At 35.9% G+C, this 25962-nt stretch overlaps 2 protein-coding genes across 2 annotated transcripts; both read left to right on the forward strand.

Moving 5' to 3' along the window:
• Window positions 1-3573: 3573 nt before the first annotated feature.
• LOC140509021 (olfactory receptor 8G50-like) lies at window positions 3574-4506 on the forward strand. Its single transcript, XM_072616932.1, has one exon. It carries the CDS (start codon window positions 3574-3576, stop codon window positions 4504-4506), a length of 933 nt encoding a protein of 310 aa, XP_072473033.1.
• A 12124-nt stretch (window positions 4507-16630) lies between these two features.
• LOC140509022 (olfactory receptor 8G50-like) lies at window positions 16631-17572 on the forward strand. The gene has a single exon (XM_072616933.1). It carries the CDS (start codon window positions 16640-16642, stop codon window positions 17570-17572), a length of 933 nt encoding a protein of 310 aa, XP_072473034.1. The 5' UTR covers window positions 16631-16639.
• Window positions 17573-25962: the final 8390 nt, after the last annotated feature.

The raw sequence follows: 25962 nt of genomic DNA on the forward strand, positions 1-25962 counted from the left end.
GCTTGGTGTATATCCCAAAGATATACAAAAATCAGTTAAAGACCTATTTGTACAAAATTATTTATATCAACTCTTTTTGTGGCTAAGTATTGGAAATGGAAGGGATACCCATCAGTTGGAGAGTGTCTAAACAAGCCATGGCATATGATTGTAGTGCAACATTGTAGCACAAAAAGAAACTATAAGCAGGATGATTTAAAAAGAAACCTGGACTTATGTGAACTGATGTACACAGAAGTGAACAGAATCAGGAGAACGTTATACACAGTAATAACAATATTGATCAATGAGGAATTGTGAATGACAGCTATTCTCAGCAGTGTAATGATCCAAGGCAATCCAAGGGACTAATGATGAAGCATACTATCCACATCCAGAGAAGACAGTGGTATTAATTAAGTACAGAATGAAGCATGCTACTTTTCATTTTCTTTTATTCTTTCTCTTACTTGAATCATCTTGTACAAAATGACTAACATGGAAATGTTTTACATAATTGTACATGTATAACTTATGTTTAATTGCTTCCCATCTCAAGAAGGGGGGAGAGGAGAAAACAACACTTTCAATAAATATGTTTTTAAAATTGGGAGAAAAAACAAAAGAAATAAAATCTATCACTACAGTGTGATTTCCTCTGGCAATTTTCCGGTAGATAGAAACTATGGACTTGGAAAAGAATTACGTTTTATGCAATTTTCCCTTCTCACAACAAATTTCCACACTCCTACATGTGTTAGGGACGCCCTTAGAGGTTGTGCAGGCATCATCAATTGAAGCATTAGGGCATAGGTTAAATAAATACCTGGGAGTACGGAAGTTAGAATAGATGACCCTTAGAGTCAAATCTAACTCTAAGGTTCTATGATTTCTGTCCACACTGTCTACTGCTACACACTCAGTGCACATTGGAATGCCTTGAAGACATTGGAAAGACCATGTTATGGTTCTAGACGCTTAGTTTCATTAGATACTACTCTACTTCTGCGTCATGAGAGATCCTACGCCTTCGTATTTAAGTCCCAAGAGAAAGTGTTCAAATGTTACATTATTTCAGCTTTACCTAGAAGGTTCAGAAGTGTTTTGTACACAAATTACTCACTGTGATTTGAATAATATTTTTTTAAAAATGTCACTCAAGTTAGAGTAATAGAACCAACCTATGGGGTCAGAAATGCCCAAGGGAAGGAATTCCATCTCTTTTTCCTTCTTTATTTTCTCCATAGTACCTAGTAGGCAATCCGTCATTTTTTATGAATACTGCATATGCCAGGTACAGAGACAGATACTACTTATGTTCTCATTGCCCTCAGACCATACAAGCATGGATATTTCCTCTCAGTCCTTATTCTAGTACATGGAGGGGAAATGACAGAGATTGAGATAGAGAGAGACAGAGACAGAGAGACAGAGACAGAGAGACAAAGAGATAGAGAGATGGGGGAGAGGGGAGGAGTAAAAAGACCTGGCTTCTATGTTGACTTTAATCAAATCTATTAAACATTTATTTTCTCACTCCTGGAATATAAGATACCATACTAGCCACTGATAATACAATGAGAAATGAAAAGCAGCCCTTGCATTCAAAGACGTGTTTTAAAGACACAACTTCGGTTGTATTCCATGGTAACAATGGCCATGGGAATAGGATTCCCCTCCAACTGTAGGTGTGGGATTTTGCTTCATGAAAAGAGTCAAAGTAACAGTCAAAATACATATGCTAAAAAAAGTTGATATTCACACTGAAACCAGGATGTTATGTGAAGTATAGATAGAGCAGAAAACAAAATACATGGGTCTGAACATTATTTACTTTCTGTGTAAACTTCAGCAAATCACTCTAAATTGGGAGGTTTCAGTTTCTGTATGTGTAAAATGACTTGGTTGAACTAAATGTTCTCTAGCATCTCTTCTACTTTTGAATTTCATGACACTATTTCACCTAGTTCATGATGACATCCTATTTTACTGAATTTGAAAAAAAAGGTACAAAGAAGAGAGTTAATCAGGGTTATTGAAAGGAAAAAAAGTTGCTAGTTACACCAACTTTATTTCACCTATTTGAGATTTACTCTTGAGCTGATTTTCTTAGGAGTCAGAAGCATTACAAAGGTCTAAAAGCAAATTCTTCACCCTCTCTTCTTTGAAGTAGTTTATTTTCAATTTTCTTTAGAAGAGTTCCTAGGATCATTTAAATGGGGCCCTAGCTACTCACACAGGGATATTACAATAGCTAAAATGAATAATAAATTACACAAGTGTTTAGATGAAAGGATCTCAAAAGAAAATTAGGAGAAAGGAAATTTAAGTAATGGAGTATTGGGGCCTGAGGCTTGCTGACTTTTGCTGGTTGCCTGGCTGTAGGTATCTGTAAATAACCCTAGAACTATGGCTATAATAAATGAACTTTCTTTCTATAGGGGAGAGGCTGCCTAGCTGCTGTAGTCCATCAGATGGTAGCAGAGAGCAGCAACAGTGACACTTAGAAGAAAGGTGTTCAAAGGACACTACAAGAAAAGAGCTACAAATAGAATGTCAATAGAGATGTCCAGCAAAGAGTGTAGGAGCAAAAAGAATGTAGCAGCGAAGGAATCCAAATCAATGGAAAAAGTAATTTCACTGATGAAATCAACCAAAGACATCAGTTATTCTGAAGCTGAAGTGATGTGAATCAACCGCTTATGTTCCTCCTGCAAATGCCTCACCAGATTTATTTCTGAGTAACATATATTCCTTTTTTCCTTTTATTTATTTTCAGTGTACTACAATCATTACCATATAACTTAGATTGTTTCCCTCTTTCTCCCTCACTCTCCCCTAGTTCTCCGCTCCTTCCCTGAGATGGAATACAATTTTATATAGGTTCAAACATATACCTATTAAATATATTTTCACCATAGTCATATTGTACAGAAGAATTAAAATGAATGGAAGAAATCATACAACAAACCAAAACATAATACAAAAGAAAATGATCTGCTACAATCTGCTATTGAATTTCATAGTTCTTTCTCTGGATGTGGAAGGCATTTTGCCTTAAAAAATCACTGGAAATTTTTTTAAGTCCTTGAATTGCAATGAATTTCTAAGTCTACCAGAAAAAATCCTCACACACTGTGGTTGCTGATGTGTACAAAGTTCTCCTAGTTCTGCTCTTTTCACTCAGCATCAGATCATATAAGTCATTTCAGACTTCTCTGAAGTCTTCCTGCTCATCATTTCTTATAGTGCAATGGTATTCCATTACAACCATTCAGCCAGTCCCCAATTGATGGGCATCCCCTTGATTTCCAGTTTTTGATCACCACAAAGAGTACTGCCATAAATATTTTTGTACGTGGGGGACCCTTTCCCATTTTTATGATCTCTTGGGGATACAGTTATAGAAGTAGTATTCCTGAGTCAAAGGGTATGGATATTTTTGTAGCCCTTTAGGCATAGTTCCAAATTGCTCTCGAGAAGAGTTGGATCAGCTCACAGCTCAACCAGAAGTGAATTAGTGTTCCAACTCTCTCACATCTTCTCCAACATTTATCATTTTCCTGCTTTTCCTCCTACTCTACAATAAGAAGAATGGAGAAAAGAAATTGTTCACTTGTGACTGAGTTCATTCTCATAGGGCTAACAGACCAGCCAGGACTCCAGATGCCCCTATTCTTCCTTTTCCTAGGGATTTACATGGGCACAGCAGTGGGGAACCTGGGCATGATCACACTGATTAGACTCAGTTCTAATCTTCACACCCCCATGTACTATTTCCTCTGCAGTTTGTCTTTCATTGATCTCTGCCAATCAACTGTCATCACTCCCAAAATGCTGTTGACATTTTTATCAAAGAAAAACACCATCTCTTATCCTGACTGCATGACACAGTTCTATTTTTTTGCCTTTTTTGCAATTTCTGAATGTCAAATGTTGGCTGTGATGGCATATGACCGTTATGTTGCTATATGCCATCCCCTTCTGTATAATCTTATGATGTCTCATCAAGTGTGCTCATGGTTGGTGAGTGGGGTGTATGCATTGGGCCTGGTGGGGGCCACAGCTCACACAGGCTGCTTGCTTAGAGTGATCTTCTGTAAGGAAAATGCCATTAATCATTACTTCTGTGATCTCTTTCCACTCTTGGAGCTCTCTTGTTCTAGCACCTATGTCAATGAAGTGGTAGCTCTGGCCTTCAGCACATTTAATATCCTTTTCCCAACACTGACCATTATTTGTTCTTATGTTTTTATCATTGCTAGTATTTTAAAAATTCAATCCACTGGAGGAAGATCAAAAGCCTTCAGCACCTGCAGCTCCCATATTGCAGCAGTTGGTGTCTTCTTTGGCTCTTCTGCATTCATGTACCTACAGCCATCTTCAGTCAGCTCCATGGATCAGGGGAAAGTGTCCTCTGTGTTTTATACAGTCATAGTGCCCATGCTAAACCCCCTCATCTATAGCCTGAGAAATAAGGATGTCAAAATTGCCTTGAAGAAAATGATAAAAAGAACATTCTTTTGAAAGGAACAATATCAGAACAATTGGTTAGTGGAAGCTGGAGTTCTCAGGAAAGAGACAGAGAGCAACAGAGAGAGAGAGAGAGAGAGAGAGAGAGAATAAGAGACAGAGAAATAGAGAGATTTGTATAAAGCAGATACCTTGTCCTACATATATATATATATATAATTAATTTGAATCCCAACTCAAAGATACATTGGAGATATACCTTAAAGCAGGTTAGACTGGATTTCTCTTCCCACATTTGGACTCCTCTTGCAACTCTGACTTTTATATCAGATGAATGGAATAACTGAGAAATTTATCCATGGGTTGATCTACGCCTTGTATTTATTGAAAGATATGGTTCTTCTAGTTTAAATAGATGTATGGAAATGTAATTTTTATGGAAAACCTGTGGGGCAATGATTAAACAACTAGAAATATAAATATTTACTCTCAATAAATAAAATAATTATGAATATTTATTCCAGTATCTGTATTTACATCTACATAAATGTAGATATTGTTCTTTCCTTCAACCAGATCTGATGTGAGGAGGATTCCTTCTAAAAATTCCTCCCTTACCCTCTTCCACCTCCGTCTCCCCATAGACATTTATTTCTTTCTAAATTTAGGAGACTTTTATATTCTTCTAGATATTTATTATTCCCTCTTTTACCCATTCTCAATGAGAGTAGTGTTCCAGAACTACCATCCCTACTCCCTCATCTAATTCCTTTGTCAGTTCTTCCTCTCACACCTGATTTATATAAGATAATTACTCATTTTACCTTTTCCTAAAGGATTTTAGTTTATAGAATCGCATGATAATCAGATCTTCCCCGATCTTTCTTTCAGACTACCTAATTACTAGTAAAAATCTTAGACATATGTTTCACATCTCCTCATATTAAAAAGTAAATGGCCCATATTTATTGAGTTCCTTAGTCTTTGATGTGGATGTTGTATTTCCCTTGGATATTTTAAGTCAAATTTTCTCTTAAGTTAAGGGTTTTTAGCAAAAAAATCCTGAAAGGTTTTCAATTGATTGGCTGTTCTTTTTTTTTCCTTCAGAACTACCTTAACTTTGTTGGGTATAATCTTTTTTCTGCCATAATGCCAGTTTTTTCACTCCTTGATATTTAGTTTCCAAGACTTGCAGTCTTTTAGTGTAGCCACTGCTAGGTCTTGTGTAATTCTAATCATGACTCTATCATATTTGATTTTTTTTTTCTTCTTGTACCTAATATTTTCTCTTTGAGCTGAGAATTTTAGAAATTTGACTATGTTGTTCCCGATAAGTTTTCCTTGCAGGACCTCTTTAAGGTGGTGATCACTAGATTTTTTCCATTTCAACTTTACACTCTTGTTCTAATGCTTCAGGGCAATTTTCATCCATTTCAAATGTTCTCTGCTCTGATTGTTAATAATTGCATTGATTTTCTCAGTTTGGCTCCAAATAAGATTCTTTTACATTACTTTTTTCATGAGATATTGACAGGTTCCTTCTAACTACTGGATGTTCTTAGTTGTTTTTCATTAAAAATGTGAAAATTACATGTGAGCAACAATCAAAGAGGAGATAGGAGGCAGTGATCAACTTGGTTATTTTTTTTCTGGGTTGAAGCCTCTTCCCTAGATAAAGCAGCATCAAATGCCAAATTTGTGAACATCCTTTTTCTATTGCAAGAACAGGGTAATGAAATAGTTGCAATCTCAGAAGCTCTGAGGTCAGTACATTCCTAAGATAGATAAAATCATTGGTGGAAAAGGCTCAAGGAAATAGATCAATATTATTAGCTGTATATGGTAGGAAATCAAGCTAAAGTTAGAAGGGAAGATCAAATGACCCATCAAAAGCATTTTAATCAATGCTAACTCCAGTCCCATTACTACTGTTTTCAATAGTTCTATGAGGCTTATTCCATGGAGGTCCCACATGTCCAGTGAAAGAGATTTGGTTATCTTTAATCTCTCCCAACTTTGAATTGGAATTTTTCCTTTACATACTTTGAGATTCCTGAAGACAGGAGAGTGAAGATCAAATTACTTAAAGATCAAATCCTTGATCTTGCTCCAAAGCCTACTCATTCACGACAAGGAATAGGGGAAAGAACCATAAGCACTGAGGATCAAGGGGATTAAGTTAAGACAGGTTCATCATTCAAAACAACTCTTAGAGTCTCAATATCAATCAATCAATCAACAAAGAAATGTTTATTTACTACCTACTATGTATCAAGTACTATGCAAGTGCTACAGATAAGAAAAATGAGACAAGAAAACATCCCCTGTCTTCAAGGTGCTTCCAAACGAATGAACTAAAACACTAAAAGGAAAATGGCAGAGGAAACATGCTTGTCCTGTAGTTAAGAGACATCTAGGTTTGAATCCTAATTTCAGCACTTAACCAGAGTTGTAAATGTGGACAAGTCACTTAATGACTCCAAGGCAGCATTTCCTGATGGGTATAATAGATGTGAAAATTATAACTACTTACAGAATTGGTGTGAGGGATAAATAAAATATCTATAACTATGTTTTGCAAACCTCAAAACAATAAGTAAGTATCCATTTATGTAAACTGTTGAAATAAATTTTGCATTTCTTTATGTGCCATTAAACGTTTATGATAGCTCTCTGTAAGTCATGAAAGATTCCATCTTAGTTTCTCCTGCTGGATTCAGTACAGACCTAGAGTTTCATCATGGGTTCCAGATCAGTGGAACTACTCATTTCACACAGAGAAGCACAGGATCAAATTTTATTTTAGAAAGCAGAGAGAAAAAGTGACATAAGGATTAAAGATAGATATTTCCTAGTGTTAATCACTCTAATAGGAGTTGGGAGAATATGAGAGATAGAATTTTATTATCAGAATGAATCCTTTAGGACAACATCATTTTCAATTGTACTCTCAGTACCAAAATTTCTGAAATTAATAGACCTTGCAGAAGTTAGACTGTGGTTCTCCTCTCTTAGCACTGCCATATCTCACTTTGGTATCTTAGTGACACCACAACAACATTGTATTTAGAAAGAGTTGTGAAAACAGATGGCCACTGAGGTTCAAATAATATTGATACCCCATTAATTGGTATTCCTTAATCCATAAAGAACATTCACAGCCATTTAGAGAGATGACTGAGAGCAACAATTGCATAAGGTTACCATAACCTGCTAGATCAGTGAAAAAGAAATTCCCTCTATAGTGTCTGCCACAATTGATCATCTGGCCTCCTCTTGAACAGCTCCAGGGATGAAGATGCAATATGAGTGCCACTATTGATTCTCATCATAAAAGTGCAAGTTTTTTTAAATTTTAACAATGCCTTCATAATTTCCAAAAATTTCTTACCCCTACTTGAGTCTTGTAAGAAACACTCTGTGATCCTTTAGGTCTATATATCTAATCCTCTCTTATGTAGCCAGGGATAGGCAAGAATCCACAGATTCTTACTAGTACAAGGACACCAGATCATTGTCCCAGGTCCTGATATGAAGAAGACACGCTTTTCTTTCTATTTCTGATAGATAAATTTACAACCCAGCCTATTTGCTCTCTTACATAGACAAAAAGAGAGTGCATCTTCCAGGATACCTTGAACACCATATCCAGACAAAGCAGTGATATTGATTAAATACAGACTGAAGCATGCTATTTTTCACTTTCATTTTTTTCTCTTACTTGAATCATTTTGTACAAAATGACTGACATGTAAATGTTTTACATAATTACAAATGTCAACCTATATGTGATTGCTTACCATCTCAAAAATGGGGTAGAGGAGAGACAGAGGGATACAACTTGGAAATGAAAACTTAAATAAAAATATTTTTAAAATTGGAAGAAAAGAGAAAGAAAAGAAACTCCATCACTGCAGTGTGGTTTCCTCTGTCCATTTTCCAGTAGACAGCAACTACGGGCATGGAAAAGAATTACATTTTATACAAAACTCCATTCTCATAACAAACTTCCACACTTCTGCAAATGCTAGGGCTGCATTTAGTAGTTGTAAAGGCATCATCAGTTGAAGCATTGGGACATAAGCTAAATAAATCCCTGGTAGGAATTTAGTAGATTATTTTTTTTGCCAGAGTACAAAACTTAAAATAGATGACCCTTATGGTAACAACCACCTCTAAATTTCTATGCTTTCTGTCCACACTATCTATTTCTGGATAGTCTATCCACACCAGAATGCATTGATGATGCTAGGAAGGTCATGTAATGGCTCTAGCAGCTTTGCTCCATTAGGTGCTACTCTACTTCTGCTCTGTAAGAGAGATCATGCATCTCTGTATCTAAGCCCCAAAGGAATGCGTTCAAGTGCTACATTATTTCAACTTTATTTAGAAGCTCTAAAATGGTTTGTTAGACAAATTATGCACAGAGGTCTACTGATTTTTTTAAATGTAGCTCAGGGTGTAGCTTAATGGAATCCATGGGGTTAGAAATGCATAAGGGAAAGAACTGTGTGTCCTTTCCCCCCTTTATCTTCTCCACACTACCTAATGGGCCATCCATCTCTATTTATGAATACTCTATATGCCAAGTACAGAGACAGATACCACTTATGTTCTCATTGTCCTCAGATCATATGAGGATAGTTACTTCCTCTCACTCCTTACCCCAGTGTATGAGGAGGAGGATGAAATGAGTGAGAGAGTGAGAGAGAGAGAGAGAGAGAGAGAGAGAGAGAGAGAGAGAGATGAATAAAAAGCCCTGGTTCTTGTGCTCAACTCAATCAAATCTATTAAACATTTATTTGCATATTTATTAAATGTAAAACATTGTACTAGCCACTGTTAATATAGTGACAATGAAAAACAGCCCTTGCATTCAAAGACTTGTGTTTTAATGCTATATCCCTGGATGTATCCCATAGTAACAGCAGCAATGGGAACAGGACTCCTCTGCAACAGTAGGTCTGGGATTTTGCTCCGTGAAAAGAGTCAAACTAATGGCTAAATTTTCATAATATATATACTAAAACAGTTGATATTAAAGCTGATACCAGGATTCTGTATAAAGTATAGATGGAGCAGGAAACAAAAAACTTGGGTCTGAACATTATTTACTTCCTGTGCAACCTTTAGCAAATCACTCTAACTTGGGAATTTTCAGTTTCTGTATATGTAAAATGATATAGATAAATTAAATGGGTGCTAGCATCTCTTCTACTTCTAAATATGATGACACTATGAACACTATCATATTTCACTAAATTTGAAAAAAAAAAGTATAAGGAAAACAGTGATGTGAGGTTATTGAAAGGAATAAAAGTTACCAGCTCCACCAACTCTATTCCACCTTTTGGAGATTTAGTCTTGAGCTGATTTTCTTAGGAGTCAGCAGCACTGTGAAGGATTAAAGCAAACTCTTCACCTTCTCTTCTTTGAAGTAGTATATTTGGAGTTTTCTTGAGAAGAGTTCCTAGGATCATTTAAATGAGACCCTGGCAACATATACAGGGATATTGCAAAGGCTAAAATGAATAAAAAGTTATGCAAGTGTTTAGATGATAGGATCCCAAAGGGAATTAAGAGAAGGGAAATTTAAGTAACCGAGTATTGGAGCCTATAGACTTCTTAACTTTTGCTAGTTATCTGGCTGTGAGTACCTGTAAATAACCCTAGAATGATGACTACAAGAACTGAACTGTCTTCCTATAGGAGAGAGGCTGCCTAGCTGCTGTAGTCCATCAGATGTTACCAGAGAGCAGCAATAGAGATACTCAGAGGAAAGCAGTTCAAATGAAATTACCAGAAAAGAGCTATAAATAGGATGTCAACAGAGGGATGTAGCAGAGAGCACATCAGCAAAAAGAATGTAGCACCAAAGGAATTCAACTGATTGGAGATAGCATCCTCATTAATGAAATCAACCAACGACATCAGTTATTCTGAAATTCAAGTGATGTGAATCAAACATTCATGTTTCCCATGCATCTACCTTACCAGATTTGTTTCTGAGTAACAAGTATTCTTAACACAGTTATTCCCTATATGTCAATGTGGTCCTCCCCTCCTGGATCCACCATTTCTAACATTGGTAACTTAGGGGCAACAGGAAAACAATGTGGTAAGAAACAAAACTGTGAGAACAAATGGGTAAGTAGGTAGATGAAGCCTTAAAGAATATTGGTGCCCAGATCCCTGAATCCACAGGTGCCAAAGGTCAGTGATGGGGTATTTTCAGCTGGACGGGAAGGGATAAGGGCCTTCCCATAGAGCCGGCAGCAGGCAATGGCCACACAGTCTGTACAGCAGCCAGTACAGACCACACCATTGTTGGAGCGTAAAAACCCCTGGGGGCACTGAAGAGCTGAGTCTTACCTCAGCCCTGCGTTGAGGCCCTGGCCCAGCTGGTCTTTTTAAACACTGAATGGAGGCCCTGCCCATCCAGCTTATCTGAAAATCAACCCCCAGTGCTGACTTGGAGGAACTGGAGGCCAGGAGGCTTTGGAGAAGAAATTGCTAAGATTCTGGGCACAAAAATCCTTCTCTGCATCCAGACCAGTACACACTTGATCGTGCCCCCTTGGAGGAACTGAGATCTCACAGATTCCCAGAGTATATCCTACTCTTGACAAAGGACCCAAAAGTAAAATAACTGATTGGGGAAAATGCTCAAAAAAGGGGAAAAAAATAAGACTACAGAAGGTTACTTTCTTGGTGAACAGACATCTTCTCCCATCCTTTTGGATGAGGAAGAACAAGGCTTACCATCAGGGAAAGACATAAAAATCAAGGTTTCTATATCCCAAACATGCAAAATAAGTATTCAATGGGTTCAGGCCATGGAAAAGCTCAAAAAGGATTTTGAAAATCAAGTAAGAGAAGTGGAGGAAAAATTGGGAAGAGAAATGAGAGAGATGCAAGAAAAGCATGAAAAGCAGGCCAACACCTTGCTAAAGGAGACCCCAAAAAAATGCTGAAGAAAATAACACCTTTAAAAATAGGCTAATTCAAGTGGCAAAAGAGGTTCAAAAAGCCAATGAGAACAATTCTTTGAAAAGCAGAATTAGCCAAATGGAAAAGGAGGCTCAAAAGCTCTTTAAAAATTAGAATGGAACAAATGGAGGCTAATGACTTTAAGAAAAACCAAGACATCACAAAACAAAACCAAAAGAATGAAAAAATGGAAGATCATGTGAAATATCTCACTGAAAAAACAACTGACCTGGAAAATAGATCCAGGAGAGACAATTTAAAAATTTTGGACCTACCCGAAAGCCTTGATCTAAAAAGAGCCTAGACATCACCTTTCATGAAATTGTCAAAGAAAACTACCCTGATATTCTAGAACCAGAGGGCAAAATAAATATTGAAAAAATCCACCAATCACCTCCTGAAAGAGATCCAAAAAGAGAAACTCCTAGGAACATTGTGGCCAAATTCCAGAGTTCCCTGGTCAAGGAGAAAATATTGCAAGCAGCTAGAAAGAGACAATTCAAGTACTGTGGAAATACAATCAGGATAACACAAAATCTAGCAGCTTCTACATTAAGGGATCGCAGGTCATGGAATATAATATTCCAGAAGTCAAAGGAACTCGGACTAAAACCAAAAATCATTTACCCAGCAAAACTGAGTATAATACTTCAGGGGAAAAAATGGTCTTTCAATGAAATGGAGAACTTTCAAGCATTCTTGATGAAAAGACCAGAGCTGAAAAGAAAATTTGATTTTCAAACACAAGAATGAAGAGAGGTATGAAAAGGTAAACAGAAAAGAGAAGTCATGAGGGACTTACTAAAGTTGAACTGTTTAAATTCCTACATGGAAAGACAATATTTGTAACTCTTGAAGGTTTATTCAGTATCTGGGTAGTTGGTGGGATTACACACACACACACACACACACAGAGCACAGGGTGAATTGAATAGGATGGGATCGTATCTTAAAATAATGAAATTAAGCAATGAGAGAGAAATATATTGGGAGGAGAAAGGGAGAAATGGAATGGGGCAAACAATCTCTCACACAAGAGGCAAATAAAAGACTTTTCAGTGGAGGGAAAAAGGGGAAAGGTGAGAGAAAAATCATGAAGCTTACTCTCATCACATTGAACTAAAGGAAGGAATAAAAAAGACTCATTTTGATATGAAAACCTATCTTACAATACAGGATAGTGGGGGAGAAGGGGATAAGCAGGGTGAAGGGGATAATGGAAGGGAGGTAAGTGGGAGGAGGGAAAAATTTGGGGGAGGGATAGGATCAAAAGAGAGAATAGAAGAAATGGGGGGCAGGATAGGATGGAGAGAAACATAGTTAGTCTATCATAACATGAATATTATTGAAGTCATTGGCAAAGCTACACAGATATGGCATATATTGAATTGCTTGCCTTCCCAAAGGGAATGGGTGGGGAAGGAGGGTTGAAGAGAAGCTGTAACTCAAAGTTTTAGGAACAACTGTTGAGTATTGTTCTTGCAGGTAAGAAATAAGAAATACAGGTAATGGGGTATAGAAATTTATCTTGCCCTTCAGGACAAAAGAGAAGATGAGGATAAAGGAGGGGAGGGATGTTAGAAGGGAGGACAGATTGGTGATAGGAGTAATTAGCATGCTTGGTGTTTTGGAGTGGGGGGAGGGGAGAAATAGGGAGAAAATTTGGAACCCAAAATTTTGTAGAAATGAATGTTGAAAGCTTAAATAAATAAATAAATTTAAATTAAAAAAAAAGAATATTATCCAACATCGGATGTTTTTAGCAGATTGTGCAGAGCTCTCAGAGCAGTGGCTGGATAAATAGAACAACTGAACAAATCACTGAAAGAAAAATTCCTCCTATAGTTTCCCCAACAATTAGCCACTGATCCTTCTCATCAACAGCTCCAAACATGATGGATATAATCCTGGGCATCACTGTTGATTCTCATCATAATTTAAACATGAAAATATAAACCATATGTCTAGGATTGGCATTAGTAGTTGGGCAGTTCAAAAACAAGAGTGGGGTAGAGTGTGATTCTAAAAAGCAAAATGATGTAGGAAAAGCCAACAAGTGTAACTTTCTCATACTAATTAGGTGGGAGAGGAGGAAATGATATACAGAAGTAATATGGTGGAGGATAGTAATATATGTATGTATATGATCCACATTTAACTGGAACCTTCAGGTGGGAGAAGAAGTGGGGAGAAAAAAAGGAAAGATGAACAGCAGAAGACAAAAGAAAACATACAAGGAAGCAAAGAAAAGAGTGACAGTTTTGAAAATAATTTAGTATTTTTAGTGTAGTATTTATTATATATCTTTTCTTGAATTGGAAATGTATTGCTTTATGTTGAATCCTCTCAAGTTCTGCTGTGAACTTCACAATGTTTTTTTTCTTTTCTTATTTAGTATTTAAGTTTAAAATAAATTCATATATGATAAAAAATAAAAGTGAAAAAAATAAGAGGTAGAGAAAAATATTAATGACTTCTTCCCAGAAAAGGGGGATCCCTTATGAGATAAGTCTCTGTGGAAGCCTCCCTCTGTGCATTACTAATGAGTTTCCAGAATGATTATAAACAACCATAAAAACCATACATCATCAGGAGCTCTGATCACAGTGATAAAAATAGGCCATATTCACCTTGTTTATTTCTTTTTATCTGAAAAGGATACTCTGGATAAAGTAGCAATCAGGGATAATCATCTGCAAACCAAATCAATTCACAAATGATTTAACAGACAATTCTGTGTCCAAATTTTCATCCACACTAAAACCATTAGAATCCTCTATAGTTGGATCATATCAACATTCATAGAAGACATTGACCTGTCAGGACTCTGTGAATGAAGAGACTCCAAGATCCAATGCTAGAGGGTGAGTATTTGATCAAGTCAATATTATTCTTTCTTCTAAATAGAGATTCATGGAACCTCAGGACTTTACCAAAGAAAAGGCATCTTCACATTCTAGTCTGTGCACCACCAACAGTGGCATGAGGCTGAAGACTGGGAATAGGCAGTTTCAAAAGTAGAAAGAGACATTTTAGGTGTGAGGAACTCTAGCTCAGAATGATAGAACTATCATACATTAGAGTTAGAAGAGACCTTCCATCTAGTCCAAGCCATATGCTACAACTTCCCCCAATACCCATACTGCAATAGTAGTCATCCTGCCTCCACTTGAAGACCTGCTCTGAGGGGGTAATCTACTATGACCAAGGCAGTCTATGTCACTTTGGGCTGTGTATAATTGTTAGAGATTTTTATTTTCACATCAAACCTAAATTTGCCTCTTTACTACTTTCATGCATTCCTCTTGGTTCTATTCTTTGGAGAAAAACTGAACAAGTCTAATTTCTTTTTAACATGAGAGGTCTTAAAATACTTGGAAACAATTGCCATGTTCTTGTGATTCTTCCCCTCTCAATAAAATTTCCAAAGTGGTTCAAATTATCCTTATAATATACTCATTCACATAGCAATTCATGATTGTTATTATCCTTTTCTGAATGTTCTCCAACATGTCAATGTGCTTCCTAAACTATGGCAAATAGAACTGGATAGAATGGCCCTAGTGTGGTTTCATCAAAGTAGAGTATGGTAGAGGTAGCAACAGAACTATCACAGAAGCCTCTGTCTGTATATTAATAATGAAGTCCCAGAATTCTTATAAACTTTAAGTCATAAAAGCTTTAAGATACATCAGCAGGAGCTCTGTTCACACTTATGATTCCTGGAAGTTAAGACTCTCTTTATGTATTCCAGAAGTACGTTTGGTTTTTTGTTTGTTTGTTTTTAGGCTACCACATTATATTTTTTAATTATTTTGTTTTCAGTCAACTAAAAAACCCAAATATTTCATGAACAAACTGACTTCTAAACATGTGTCTATATTTTGGGGCTATTGAAACACATTTTAACTGCTGTTCAAAATTTTGTATTTATGTCTTTATTAAATTTCATCATATTGGAGTCAGCCTAATTTTTTAAACTGTGGTGATCTTATTGGATCATGTTTAGAGAAAATTGTAAATTTACTGTAATTTTTAATTACGTATACAAGTTTTGTGTAATATTTGAATTTGGTAAACCTGTCAACTACGCTTATACGATTAACAAAAAAAAGACCAATCAAGAATTCTTGATGCATTCCATTGGAGACTATCTTTCAAGATAGCTTTGAAAACTTATGACAGCTCTTTGTGATTCTACCAAATTTCAGTTCTATCCAATCTATATCCCTTCCTTCTTTCTGCAATAGGGCTTTTATGAAATACTTTGATAAAATTTAGGTACATTATATATTACAGCAGTTTCCTGGTTGGCGATCGTATTAACATGCTGTTCTAGTAAAAAAAAAATACAGTTATCTTGAGTCCCTAAGAATTTTCTCCATGGAACACAACCAGACTTCCTTCTCAACTCATAGCTTGCCAAATGTTTGCCCTTAGCAATAACTGTGCTTCTCTGAGACTTTTTCTTATTGTCATGAAAAAGGAGCCAAATTCACAGTCCCCAAGTTGGCAAGCTCCAATCATATTTTCTGGGCAGTTCATAGACTATGGACAGAGTCTTGCAAGATTTAAGTGCAAAAATGCAAAAGTCACAGACAAATTGCTAAACTGAAGAGAAGAAAGAAATGTACCTCTTCTGGAACTGCATCAATATTAGAACTTGGATGATATCATCATTGTCTTTCTTACTATAATAGCTATTTTAACAATTGTGGAAAGGCATTATGTAAAATTAAGCATTACCATTATTGGCATCAAGTGAGAATTCTAAGTTATATTTCTTATGCTTACTAGCTGTGATAACTAGAGTATCAATATTCTCTAAGATTTTTATGCATGTAACACCTACTTCAATACTTGTTGCACACATTATAGATTCAAGAAAAAAACTTTGAAACTATGAATGGTTATGAGAATAAAAATAATTATCATGGTATATTGGAGAGAAGATCAGGCATGGATTTTGACACCTGGCTAATATACATGAATTATGCAACTGTGAAAGCTAATGATTAGTAGCTGCTTGAAGAAAAACAAAATTAGACAAAAAGATTAGATGACTGTACGCAATTTTATTCTTCTGTCTGAAATCATTTTTGAGATTGGTAAGAATGAGGATATCCTCTTTGTTGTTTTTCTGTTTTTTCTTCATGTTTAGAGCTTCTTGCCTCAATCTACCCTGCAATCAAAGAGAATGGAGAAAGGAAATTATTCATTAGTGACTGAGTTCATCCTCATAGGGCTAACAGAGCAGCCAGAGTTCCAGATGCAACTCTTCTTCCTGTTCCTGGGGCTTTATGTTGTCACAGTGATGGGGAACCTGAGCATGATCATATTGATCAGACTGAGCTCTATCCTTCACACCCCCATGTACTATTTCCTCTGCAGTTTGTCCTTCATTGATCTCTCTCAATCAACTGTCATCACTCCCAAAATGTTGGTGAACTTTTTATCAAAGAAAAACACCATCTCCTATCCTGACTGCACGACACAGTTCTATTTTTTTGCCTTTTTTGTAATTTCTGAATGTCAAATGTTGGCTGTGATGGCATATGACCGTTATGTTGCTATATGCCATCCCCTTCTTTATAATCTTATGATGTCTCATCAAGTGTGCTCATGGTTGGTGAGTGGGGTGTATGCATTGGGCCTGGTGGGGGCCACAGCTCAAACAGTCTGTTTGCTTAGAGTGGTCTTCTGTAAGAAAAATGTCATTAATCATTACTTTTGTGATCTCCTTCCACTCTTGGAACTCTCTTGTTCTAGCACCTATGTCAGTGAAGTGGTACTTCTGTCACTCTGCATATTTAATATTCTTTTCCCAACATTAACCATTATTTGCTCTTATGTTTTTATCATTGCTAGCATTTTAAAAATTCAGTCCACTGAAGGCAGGTCAAAAGTCTTCAGCACCTGCAGCTCCCATATTGTAGCAGTTGGTGTCTTCTTTGGCTCTGGTGTATTCATGTACCTGCAGCCATCTTCAGTCAGCTCCATGGATCAGGGGAAAGTGTCCTCTGTGTTTTATACAATCATAGTGCCCATGCTAAACCCCCTTATGTATAGCTTGAGAAATAAGGATGTCAAAATTGCCTTGAAGAAAGTGATGAAAAAAACATTTTTTTGAAAGGAACAATATCAGAATGGTTGGTTTAATGGAAGATGGGATCCTGAGGAGAAACTTAGAGAGAGAGAGAGAGAGAGAGAGAGAGAGAGAGAGAGAGAGAGAGAGAGAGAGAGAGAGAGAGATGGAGGTTTAAGGGAGGGAGGGAGGGAAAGGGAGAAGAAGAGGAAGAGAGAGAAAGAGAGATTTGTACAAAGCAGATACTATATGCTACACATATAATTAATTTGAATCCTAACTCAGAGATGCTTTGGAAACATATCTTAAACCATGGTAGGCTGGATTTCTCTTCCCACATTTGTACTCCTTTTACAACTCTGACTTTCATATCAAAATTGAAAGTCATCCATAAATTGATGTGCTACTTATATTGAAAGAGATGGTTCCTCTAGTTAAGATATGTATGGAAATGTAATTTTCATGGATAACCTGTGGAGCAATGATTGCAGCAATTAGAAGTTAAATTTCCAAGGTTTCACAACATGGAAGATATGAAGAATTTTAGGACTAGTAGAAGATTAAAGAATCTTGTCTTATATCTTCTCCAAAACATCATGTAATCGTCAATGTGAAGAAATTAAAAGATGAAAAACAAAATTACAACCTTAAATGTGAGAGGAGGTATACAGAAAATATTAAGGACCCATCCTCTAACACCATAACAGTGTATAAAGAATTCCTTTTTCATACAGCCAACTTTTAAGATAACCTCATGCAAGTAGAGAGAAACATTTCTGGGAGATATTGTTCCAGTCACACAGTGTTTTTCTTCCAGTGCTGGGAAAAACTGAGACTATCTCAGGCTCACAGCCAATAGCAGCTATTGAAGCATGAACTGTGAGAAAGACTATTGTCTCACGGGCAATTTTAAAGCTGACTGTAACAGATTTAGAAGACTGCTTATATTTTCAGATGTTTTCAATGTGACTGTTTTTTCTGTTAAATTTTTCTTTTCTTATCTTTTCATTTATTTTCCTTACAAAAAAAGTATTTGTTACATGAGAGTTCTTTGAGAAAAGAACAAGAAAGAATACTTAGAGACATTTCAGGCATATAAAAACAAAAGATACCTATAAAACTACATTTGAAAAAGAAGCATGCGTGTAAAATGATGTATGTGAAGCTGCTGCTGAAAGTATTTGGCTGTGTCAGCAGCAAATTTGGATGACATGTATATTGAGGAATTAAAAATATGCAATGGCATTTGGGATAGAAGATGACATAGTTGGAAAAGGAACATTATTTCCTAGAAGGCTTTGGGCATGCCACTTAGGGCTTGAGTGCAAGTGGCTTGTGGGACTGGTATTACAGCATCAGGCTTTGCAGTGTCCTTCCCTTTCACTAGCCAGTATAGGAATGGTGATGTCTAACTTTCCACTGGGGAGAACAGCTACCAGACTATGAAATGTAGTCTCTTTTCTCCTCCTCATTCTCTCTGTACAAGTAAGAGAGAAGATGATTTGACAGCTTGTTCCGTTTTGTAAAGTAAATTCTTTAATTGATGTTAAAATGTCTGTATTTCTTCTGCTGTCTAGATAAATCTAATTGATCTAACTGTTCTTGGTCTATGTGTTATCATTATCTATTGTTTCATAAGAAATTGAAGCCTAAGGATACAATCACTCATAGGATATGGAGAAAGGAATTACGTCTCCTACCCATTTTCATCCAGCCATATCATTTTGAAATAAATTTACTGAACAAATAGGAGACATATACCTCTCTGGGAGTAAAGATACACTTACTCTAGTCAGACATAGACACAAAGATGCAGTCAGGCAAGGGAAGAAGGGGCTTTGGGGAGCAGGATGAAAAGAAAAAAAATGGCAAAGAGACAAATGAAGGGCTACCCTTGATGATAGAGTTGAGTCATAGAGAGGACCTCCAGGCCTTGAGGTTCAAAAGGTGAATATTGCCTTTGGCAGATAACTTTGACTTTCATTATCATTATCCTTTACATTCTATGTAAGTATAGATATTAGAGAATTTGGGATGAGAGTTCAACAAAGGATTTAACCAAATTACTAACATTAAAAATGAAAAGGGTAAATTTGCCACCAATGAAAAGGTAATTAAGACAATTGTTACAAACTATTTTACCCAACTGTATTCCAAAAAATCTAAGTGGAATGGATGAATACTTACAAAATATAAATATATTTATAGAAAATATAATACATGCTATATTTATGTATCTATAAAAATGATACATAAATATAAAAATTTGTACAAAAGCATAAACTGTCAAGATTAACAAAAGAAGAAATAGAATAATTAAATAGCCCCATCATAGCAAAGAAAATTGAAGAAGCCATAAATGAACTCCATAAGAAAAACTAGGTTCAGATGGATTTATAATTCAATTTTGCCAGTTAGGTGATTTTTGGTTGTAGTTCTAATTCTTTTGCATTCCAGAATATCATGTTCCATAATCTCTGATCCAGTAATATTTTAGGTGCCAATTCCTGTGTAATACTGACTATGGTTTCTTGATATTTGCATTGTTTCTTTCTAGCTGCTTGCAATATAGTTTCCCCCCTTGACCCAGGAGTTCTGGAATTTGGTTATAACATTTCTGAGAGTTTTTCTTTGGGGATCTCTTTCGGGAGATAATCAGTAGATTCTTTCACTATTTATTTTACTATCTGGCTCTAAGATATCAGGGCAGTTTTCCTCAATAATTTCTTGAAGTATGATCTTGAGGCCCTCCTTTTCATCATGGCTCTCAGTTGTTGTAATGATTCTTAATTTATCCCTCCTGGATCTACTTTCCAGTTGAGTTGTTTTTCTAATGTAAAAAGTCAGGCAAAGGAAGAAGCGGCTTTGAGAAGCAGGATGAAAAGAAAAATAAATGCCTAGGAACTAAGGGAGGGCTAGACTTGATGACAGAGTTGAGTCATAGGAGGACCTCCAGGCCTTGAGGTTCAAAGGTTTTAAATTTTTAAAATTTTCTTCTATTTTTTCATTGTTTTGATTTTGTTTGATAAATTTTTCTTTTCTCATGGACTCATTAGTTTCTATTTGTCTGATTCTAATATTTAAGGAATTATCTTCTTCAGAGAGTTTTCATACCACTTTTTCCCTTTGGCCAATTCTACTTTTTAAGGATTTGTTTTCTTTTTCCTAGCTTTTGACTCTTTTTTTCCTGATTCTCTTGCATCACTCTCATTTCTTTTCCCAATTTTTCTTCTACCTTATTTGATTTTTAAATTCCTTTTTGAGTTCTTCCATGACTTACTTCTGGGCATGAATTTATTTCCAATTTTTTTCTTGGGACTTTGTCAATAGGTATGTTGCCCTCTTGTTAGTTTGTATCTTGATCTTTCCAGCCACCACAATAACTTTCTACAGTTAAATTCTTTTTTTTTTTTGCTCATCTTTTCCACCTTTTTCTTTATTTTTATATTTGAGCTGGGCACCTGAGACAGAAGGAGCACTGTTGAAGTTTCTTTTGCTAGGGGCTCAGGCCTTGGCTTTTTGCCTGGTGCTACACTGTTGCTGTCTAGAGACAGAGAGGGGATCCTTGGGACTGATGCTATGCTGAATAGGTAAGGTGGGGTGATGGGGTGACTGATACTGCTGGAGGCTTCAGGGATCTTTTCTGTAGTTATGTTGAGGCATATTGATAAGGCAGTGCTGGCTTATGACCATTCACTTGACACTACACTGAGGTATATGGGGGACCCTGTGCTGCACCAGGGATGGGGGGTTCTTGTTGTACACTTGGCAGTGTGCAGAGGTGGGGAGTTAGGCTTGACATCAGGAGTGACTGCTGTTGCACTGTGTTGCAAGGGTCTGACAGTTCACTTGTGCTGTTCTGTTGCATGTGGGGATTTCCAAGACTGCCATCTGCCCATTCCCTCAGGACTTCTCTGAGATGCATGGGGGAGACGGATGTAAAAGCATTTGTTGCTTGCTTACCTGATATGACACTAGGACCCAGAGTCTCCAACTATCTTTATTCAGTCATACCAAATAATCTACCAAAACAGTATTTTATAGAGCTAGAAAAAATAAGAAGAAAATTCATCTGAACAAAAAAAGGTCAAGAATAGCAAGAGAATTAACAACAACAACAACAACAACAACAACAAAACATGAAGGAAGATGACCTAGTCATACCATCTCTCAGATTTTTATAAAGTGGTAACCATCAAAACAATCTGCTATGGGCTAAGAAATAGACTGATGGACAGTGGAATAGATTAAATACACAACACATAGTAGTAAATGATGATAGTAATCTAGTGTTTGATATACCCAGAGATCCAGACTTTGAAGTTGAGAAGGCACTACTTGACAAAAATTGCTGGTAAAACTGTAAAGCAGTTTGATAGAAACCAGATGTAAACCAACATGTCACACGCTCAACCATGATAATGTCACAGTGACTATATAATCAAAACATAAAGGGTGATTCCACAAGCAAATTAGAGGAGCGTGGAATATTTTACCCGCCACATCTATGGATGAGAAAAGAATTTATGATTAAATGAGACATAAAAAGCAGTATGAGATGTAAAATGGATATTTTTAATTTATTCCATTAAAAAATTTTGGACAAACAAAAAATGCCAAGATTACAAGGAATGCAGAAACCTGGGGGAAATTTTTTACACAAAGATTCTGTGATAAAGGCTTAATTTCTCAAATATATAGAAAATTATCAAAATTTGTAAGTATACAAATCATCCTCCAATTGATAAATAGTCAAATGATATTAATAGGCAATTTTCAGATGAAGAAATCAAAGCTTCCTAGTCACATGAACAAGGCTCTATTAGCTATTGTTACATACTATTAGGTAGCAAAATGAAAATTAAAAATACTCTGAGATACCACCTAACACCTTCAGATTAGCTTAAATGATAGAAAAGAAACATAATAACAGTTAGCATGTATTTCTGAAAAGTGGGACATTAATGTGCTGTTTGAGTGAGGAATTGACCCAACTATTCTGGAGAGTAATTTGGAACTATGTACAAATGACCTTTGATCCAACAATATCCCTACTATAGTTTTATCCCAGAGGGATATTAAAAGAAAAAGTAGAAACGACCTAATTATAAAAAAAAAATTATAGAAACTCTTCTTTGTGGTGATAAGGGATGGGAATTTGAGAAGATGACCATGAATTGGAGAATGTCCGACAAAGTTGTATGATTGTAATGGAATACTCTTATGATATAAGAAATGATGAGCAAGATGATTTAAAATAATTTTGGAAATTTTTTCATGAACTGATGCAAAGTGGAGTGTGTAGAAACAGGAGAAGACTGAACACTGCAAACAGCAATATTGTATAATCATTAAATATTAATAACAGTTTTTCTTAGAAATATAATGATTCAAGAGAATTCCCAAAGACTCATGATGAAAAATGCTATCCACATCCAGGAAAAGAATTGATAGAACATGAATGCCGATGAAACCATACTATTTTTCACTTTGCTAATTTCTTCATGATTCTTATTTGGGTGGGCCTATTTTCTTTTGCAAAACAATTAATAGGGCAATTTGTGTTCCTTTTCCATGATTGCACATATACAACCTATATGAAATTGCTTACTGTCTCAGGAATGGTGCAAGGAGGGAAGGAGGAAGAGGGAGAATTTAGAAGTCAAATTTTCTTAAATTAATGTTTAAAATTGTTTTCCATGTAACTAGGAAAAATAAAATATTATTTAAAATACTAAATTGAACAAAATAATTACAATCTTAAAAATGAAAGCAATATAATATTGCCATTTTTAATTTTGAACAAATATTAAAAGAAATATACAATAAGAAAAAAGAAATAGTATAATATTAAATAAAATGCAAAAAACATTTTCATGGGCACAGCAGAATACAAGAGAGAATTCAAAATATATAGCAACAAATGTCCATTTTAAGAAAGCCTATATAATAAATATTACAGGTTGTTTTGAGAGATGTCCATCTTTGCTTCCTTCTATATATTCCCTTATTCCCTGATGTGCACTTTTAACTTTGTTGTTTTTTCCTCTCTTCCTCTCCTCCTCCCAAGAAGACTACAACTAAGCACATGTACACGTATACAAACAGAAATATATATATATATATATATATATATATATATATATATATATATATATATATATATATATATATATATGTATACATACACACATACATACACTTACATACACATATATATTCTAATATCTCTGTTCATACTCATATATAGACACATACATTCATATGCATCTATGTAAGACCATGCAATACTCATTTGTGCTCTGTTTCTCTGTGGATGGATAACATCTTCTTTCATGAGCCCAAGACTTTTCATGTTTTTCTAAGTCTACAAACTCATCATTTCCTTCCCCACAGCAAAATCCCAGCCTAATACCATTAGTTCAATTTAAATAGTCTAAAACAGGAATGATTAATATGACTGACAAATAGTGTAGTTTCCTTATTTTTCTCTTTTGATTGACTCCATTGCTGCTTTAACTTTGTTGAGACTATGATTATTCTTCCTCCTTTTTTTATAAGAAACTCTAATCCTGATCTTTGTTTTACGTTTGTGTATATAGCTTATTCCCTATCCCTCCTGACTCCTCCTCCTCCTACTTTGTATTTCCCCCCTACCTTGTCCTGCTATTACTTAATCTATTGCCCCTTCAAAGATCCTTCCCTTTTCCTCTCCCCTACCCTTTTCCTTTACACTCTTGACTCTATGTAAATGTAGAAGACTTTTATAGCCTTCCAAATATATATGTTATTCCCTCTTTATCCAGTTCCCATTAATCTAGACACCCTTCTACATTCTCCTTTATCCTATTTCTTTACCGTCTTATTTCTTTATAAATTTAGAAGACTTTTATTCCTAAATCAGTATCTATATCTACTTGAAGAGGACCAAAATGACATCACCATTGTAAAGTGAAATTTCAGGGTTTCTGACTGTGGCTGATCAGACCAATATGAGATCAGAATGCTCTACCATAGGTTGGGCACAGATAGTTCATATGAATATTTGACGTGGATGTCCCAAATTTGCACATCCTATATTTACTTTGTGCTGTCTCAATTCTGTTTTGCTCAAAGAGCACAGCACCTTTTCTTATGTGGGCATGCCATGCTGAGTGATCCTGTGCCAGTGTCTCCCATGCTGCACAGTCAAATTCAAAGTTCTTCAGAGAGACCTTGAGAGTGTCCTTGTATAGCTTCTTCTGGCCACGATGTGACTGCCTGCCCCATACAAGTTCTCCATAAAATAGGCTTTTTGGCAAGTGTATATTTTGCATCCATACAACATGGCCAGCCCATAGGAGCTGCACTTTCTGAAGTATAGTTTGAATACTTGGCAGTTTAGCTCGAACAAGGACTTCGGTGTCTGGTGATTCTGTCAGGTGATTCTCAGAATCTTCCTAAGACAGTTCAAATGGAAGTGATTTAGTTTCCTGACATGACACTCACTGGTAGACTGTCCAAATTTCACAAGCATATAACAATGAAGTCAGCACAATGGCTCTGTAGACCTTCAATTTGGTAGTCAGTCCAATACCTCTTCTCTCCCAGACCTTTCTTTAGAGCCTCCCAAACACTGAGCTAGCTCTAGCAATGTGTGCATCAACCTCAATGTAAATGTGTACATCCCTGGAAAGTACACCTTAGCTTTTTATTTCTTTCTGAATTTAAGACTTAATATACTTCTGGACATATATTATTCCCTCCTTGACTCATTCCCAAAGAGAACAGAGTTGTAGAACTACTGGCCATGCTCCCCCATCTAGTTCCTGGGTCACTTCTTCCTCAAACACCTGATTTATATGAGATAATTACTCTTTTTACGTTTACCTAAATGGTTTTAGTGTTAAGAATCACATCATAATCAGGTCTATCCCAGTCTCTTTCAAACTACTCAATTACTACTAAAGATCTTAGTCACATTTCTCATTTCCTCACATAAAACATAAACAGTCTGTCCTTATTGAGTTCCTTGGTCTTTGATATTTGCCTTGTATTTCTCTTGAATATTTTAAGTCAAATTTTCCATTAAGTTCAGGGGGTTTTTTTTGCAACAAAATCCTGAAAGTTTTTTAATTCATTGAATGGTCTTTTCTTTTTCATTCAGGATTAACTGAATCTTGTTGGATATAACATTTTCTGCCATAAAACCAGTTCTTTCACTCTGTAATATTTAGTTTCCAAGACTTGAATACTTTTAGTGCAGCCACTGCTAGGTCTTATATAATTCTAATTGCATTTCTGCCATATTTGAATTTTGTTTCTTTTTGGGCCCAATATTGTCTCTTTGAGCTTAGAGTTTCAGGATTCTGACTATGATATTCCTGGACGTTTTCCTTGCAGGTTCTCTTTCAGGTGGTGATCAGTGGATATTTCCTATTTTTACTTTCTCCTCT

The sequence above is a fragment of the Notamacropus eugenii genome, chromosome 5 (assembly GCF_028372415.1).
Source record: "Notamacropus eugenii isolate mMacEug1 chromosome 5, mMacEug1.pri_v2, whole genome shotgun sequence".
Classification (NCBI taxonomy): domain Eukaryota; kingdom Metazoa; phylum Chordata; class Mammalia; order Diprotodontia; family Macropodidae; genus Notamacropus; species Notamacropus eugenii.

Excerpts from the sequence above, each read along its gene's own strand:
- LOC140509021 (XM_072616932.1), top strand. The coding sequence starts at position 3,574 with ATGGAGAAAAGAAATTGTTCACTTGTGACTGAGTTCATTCTCATAGGG.
- LOC140509022 (XM_072616933.1), top strand. The coding sequence starts at position 16,640 with ATGGAGAAAGGAAATTATTCATTAGTGACTGAGTTCATCCTCATAGGG.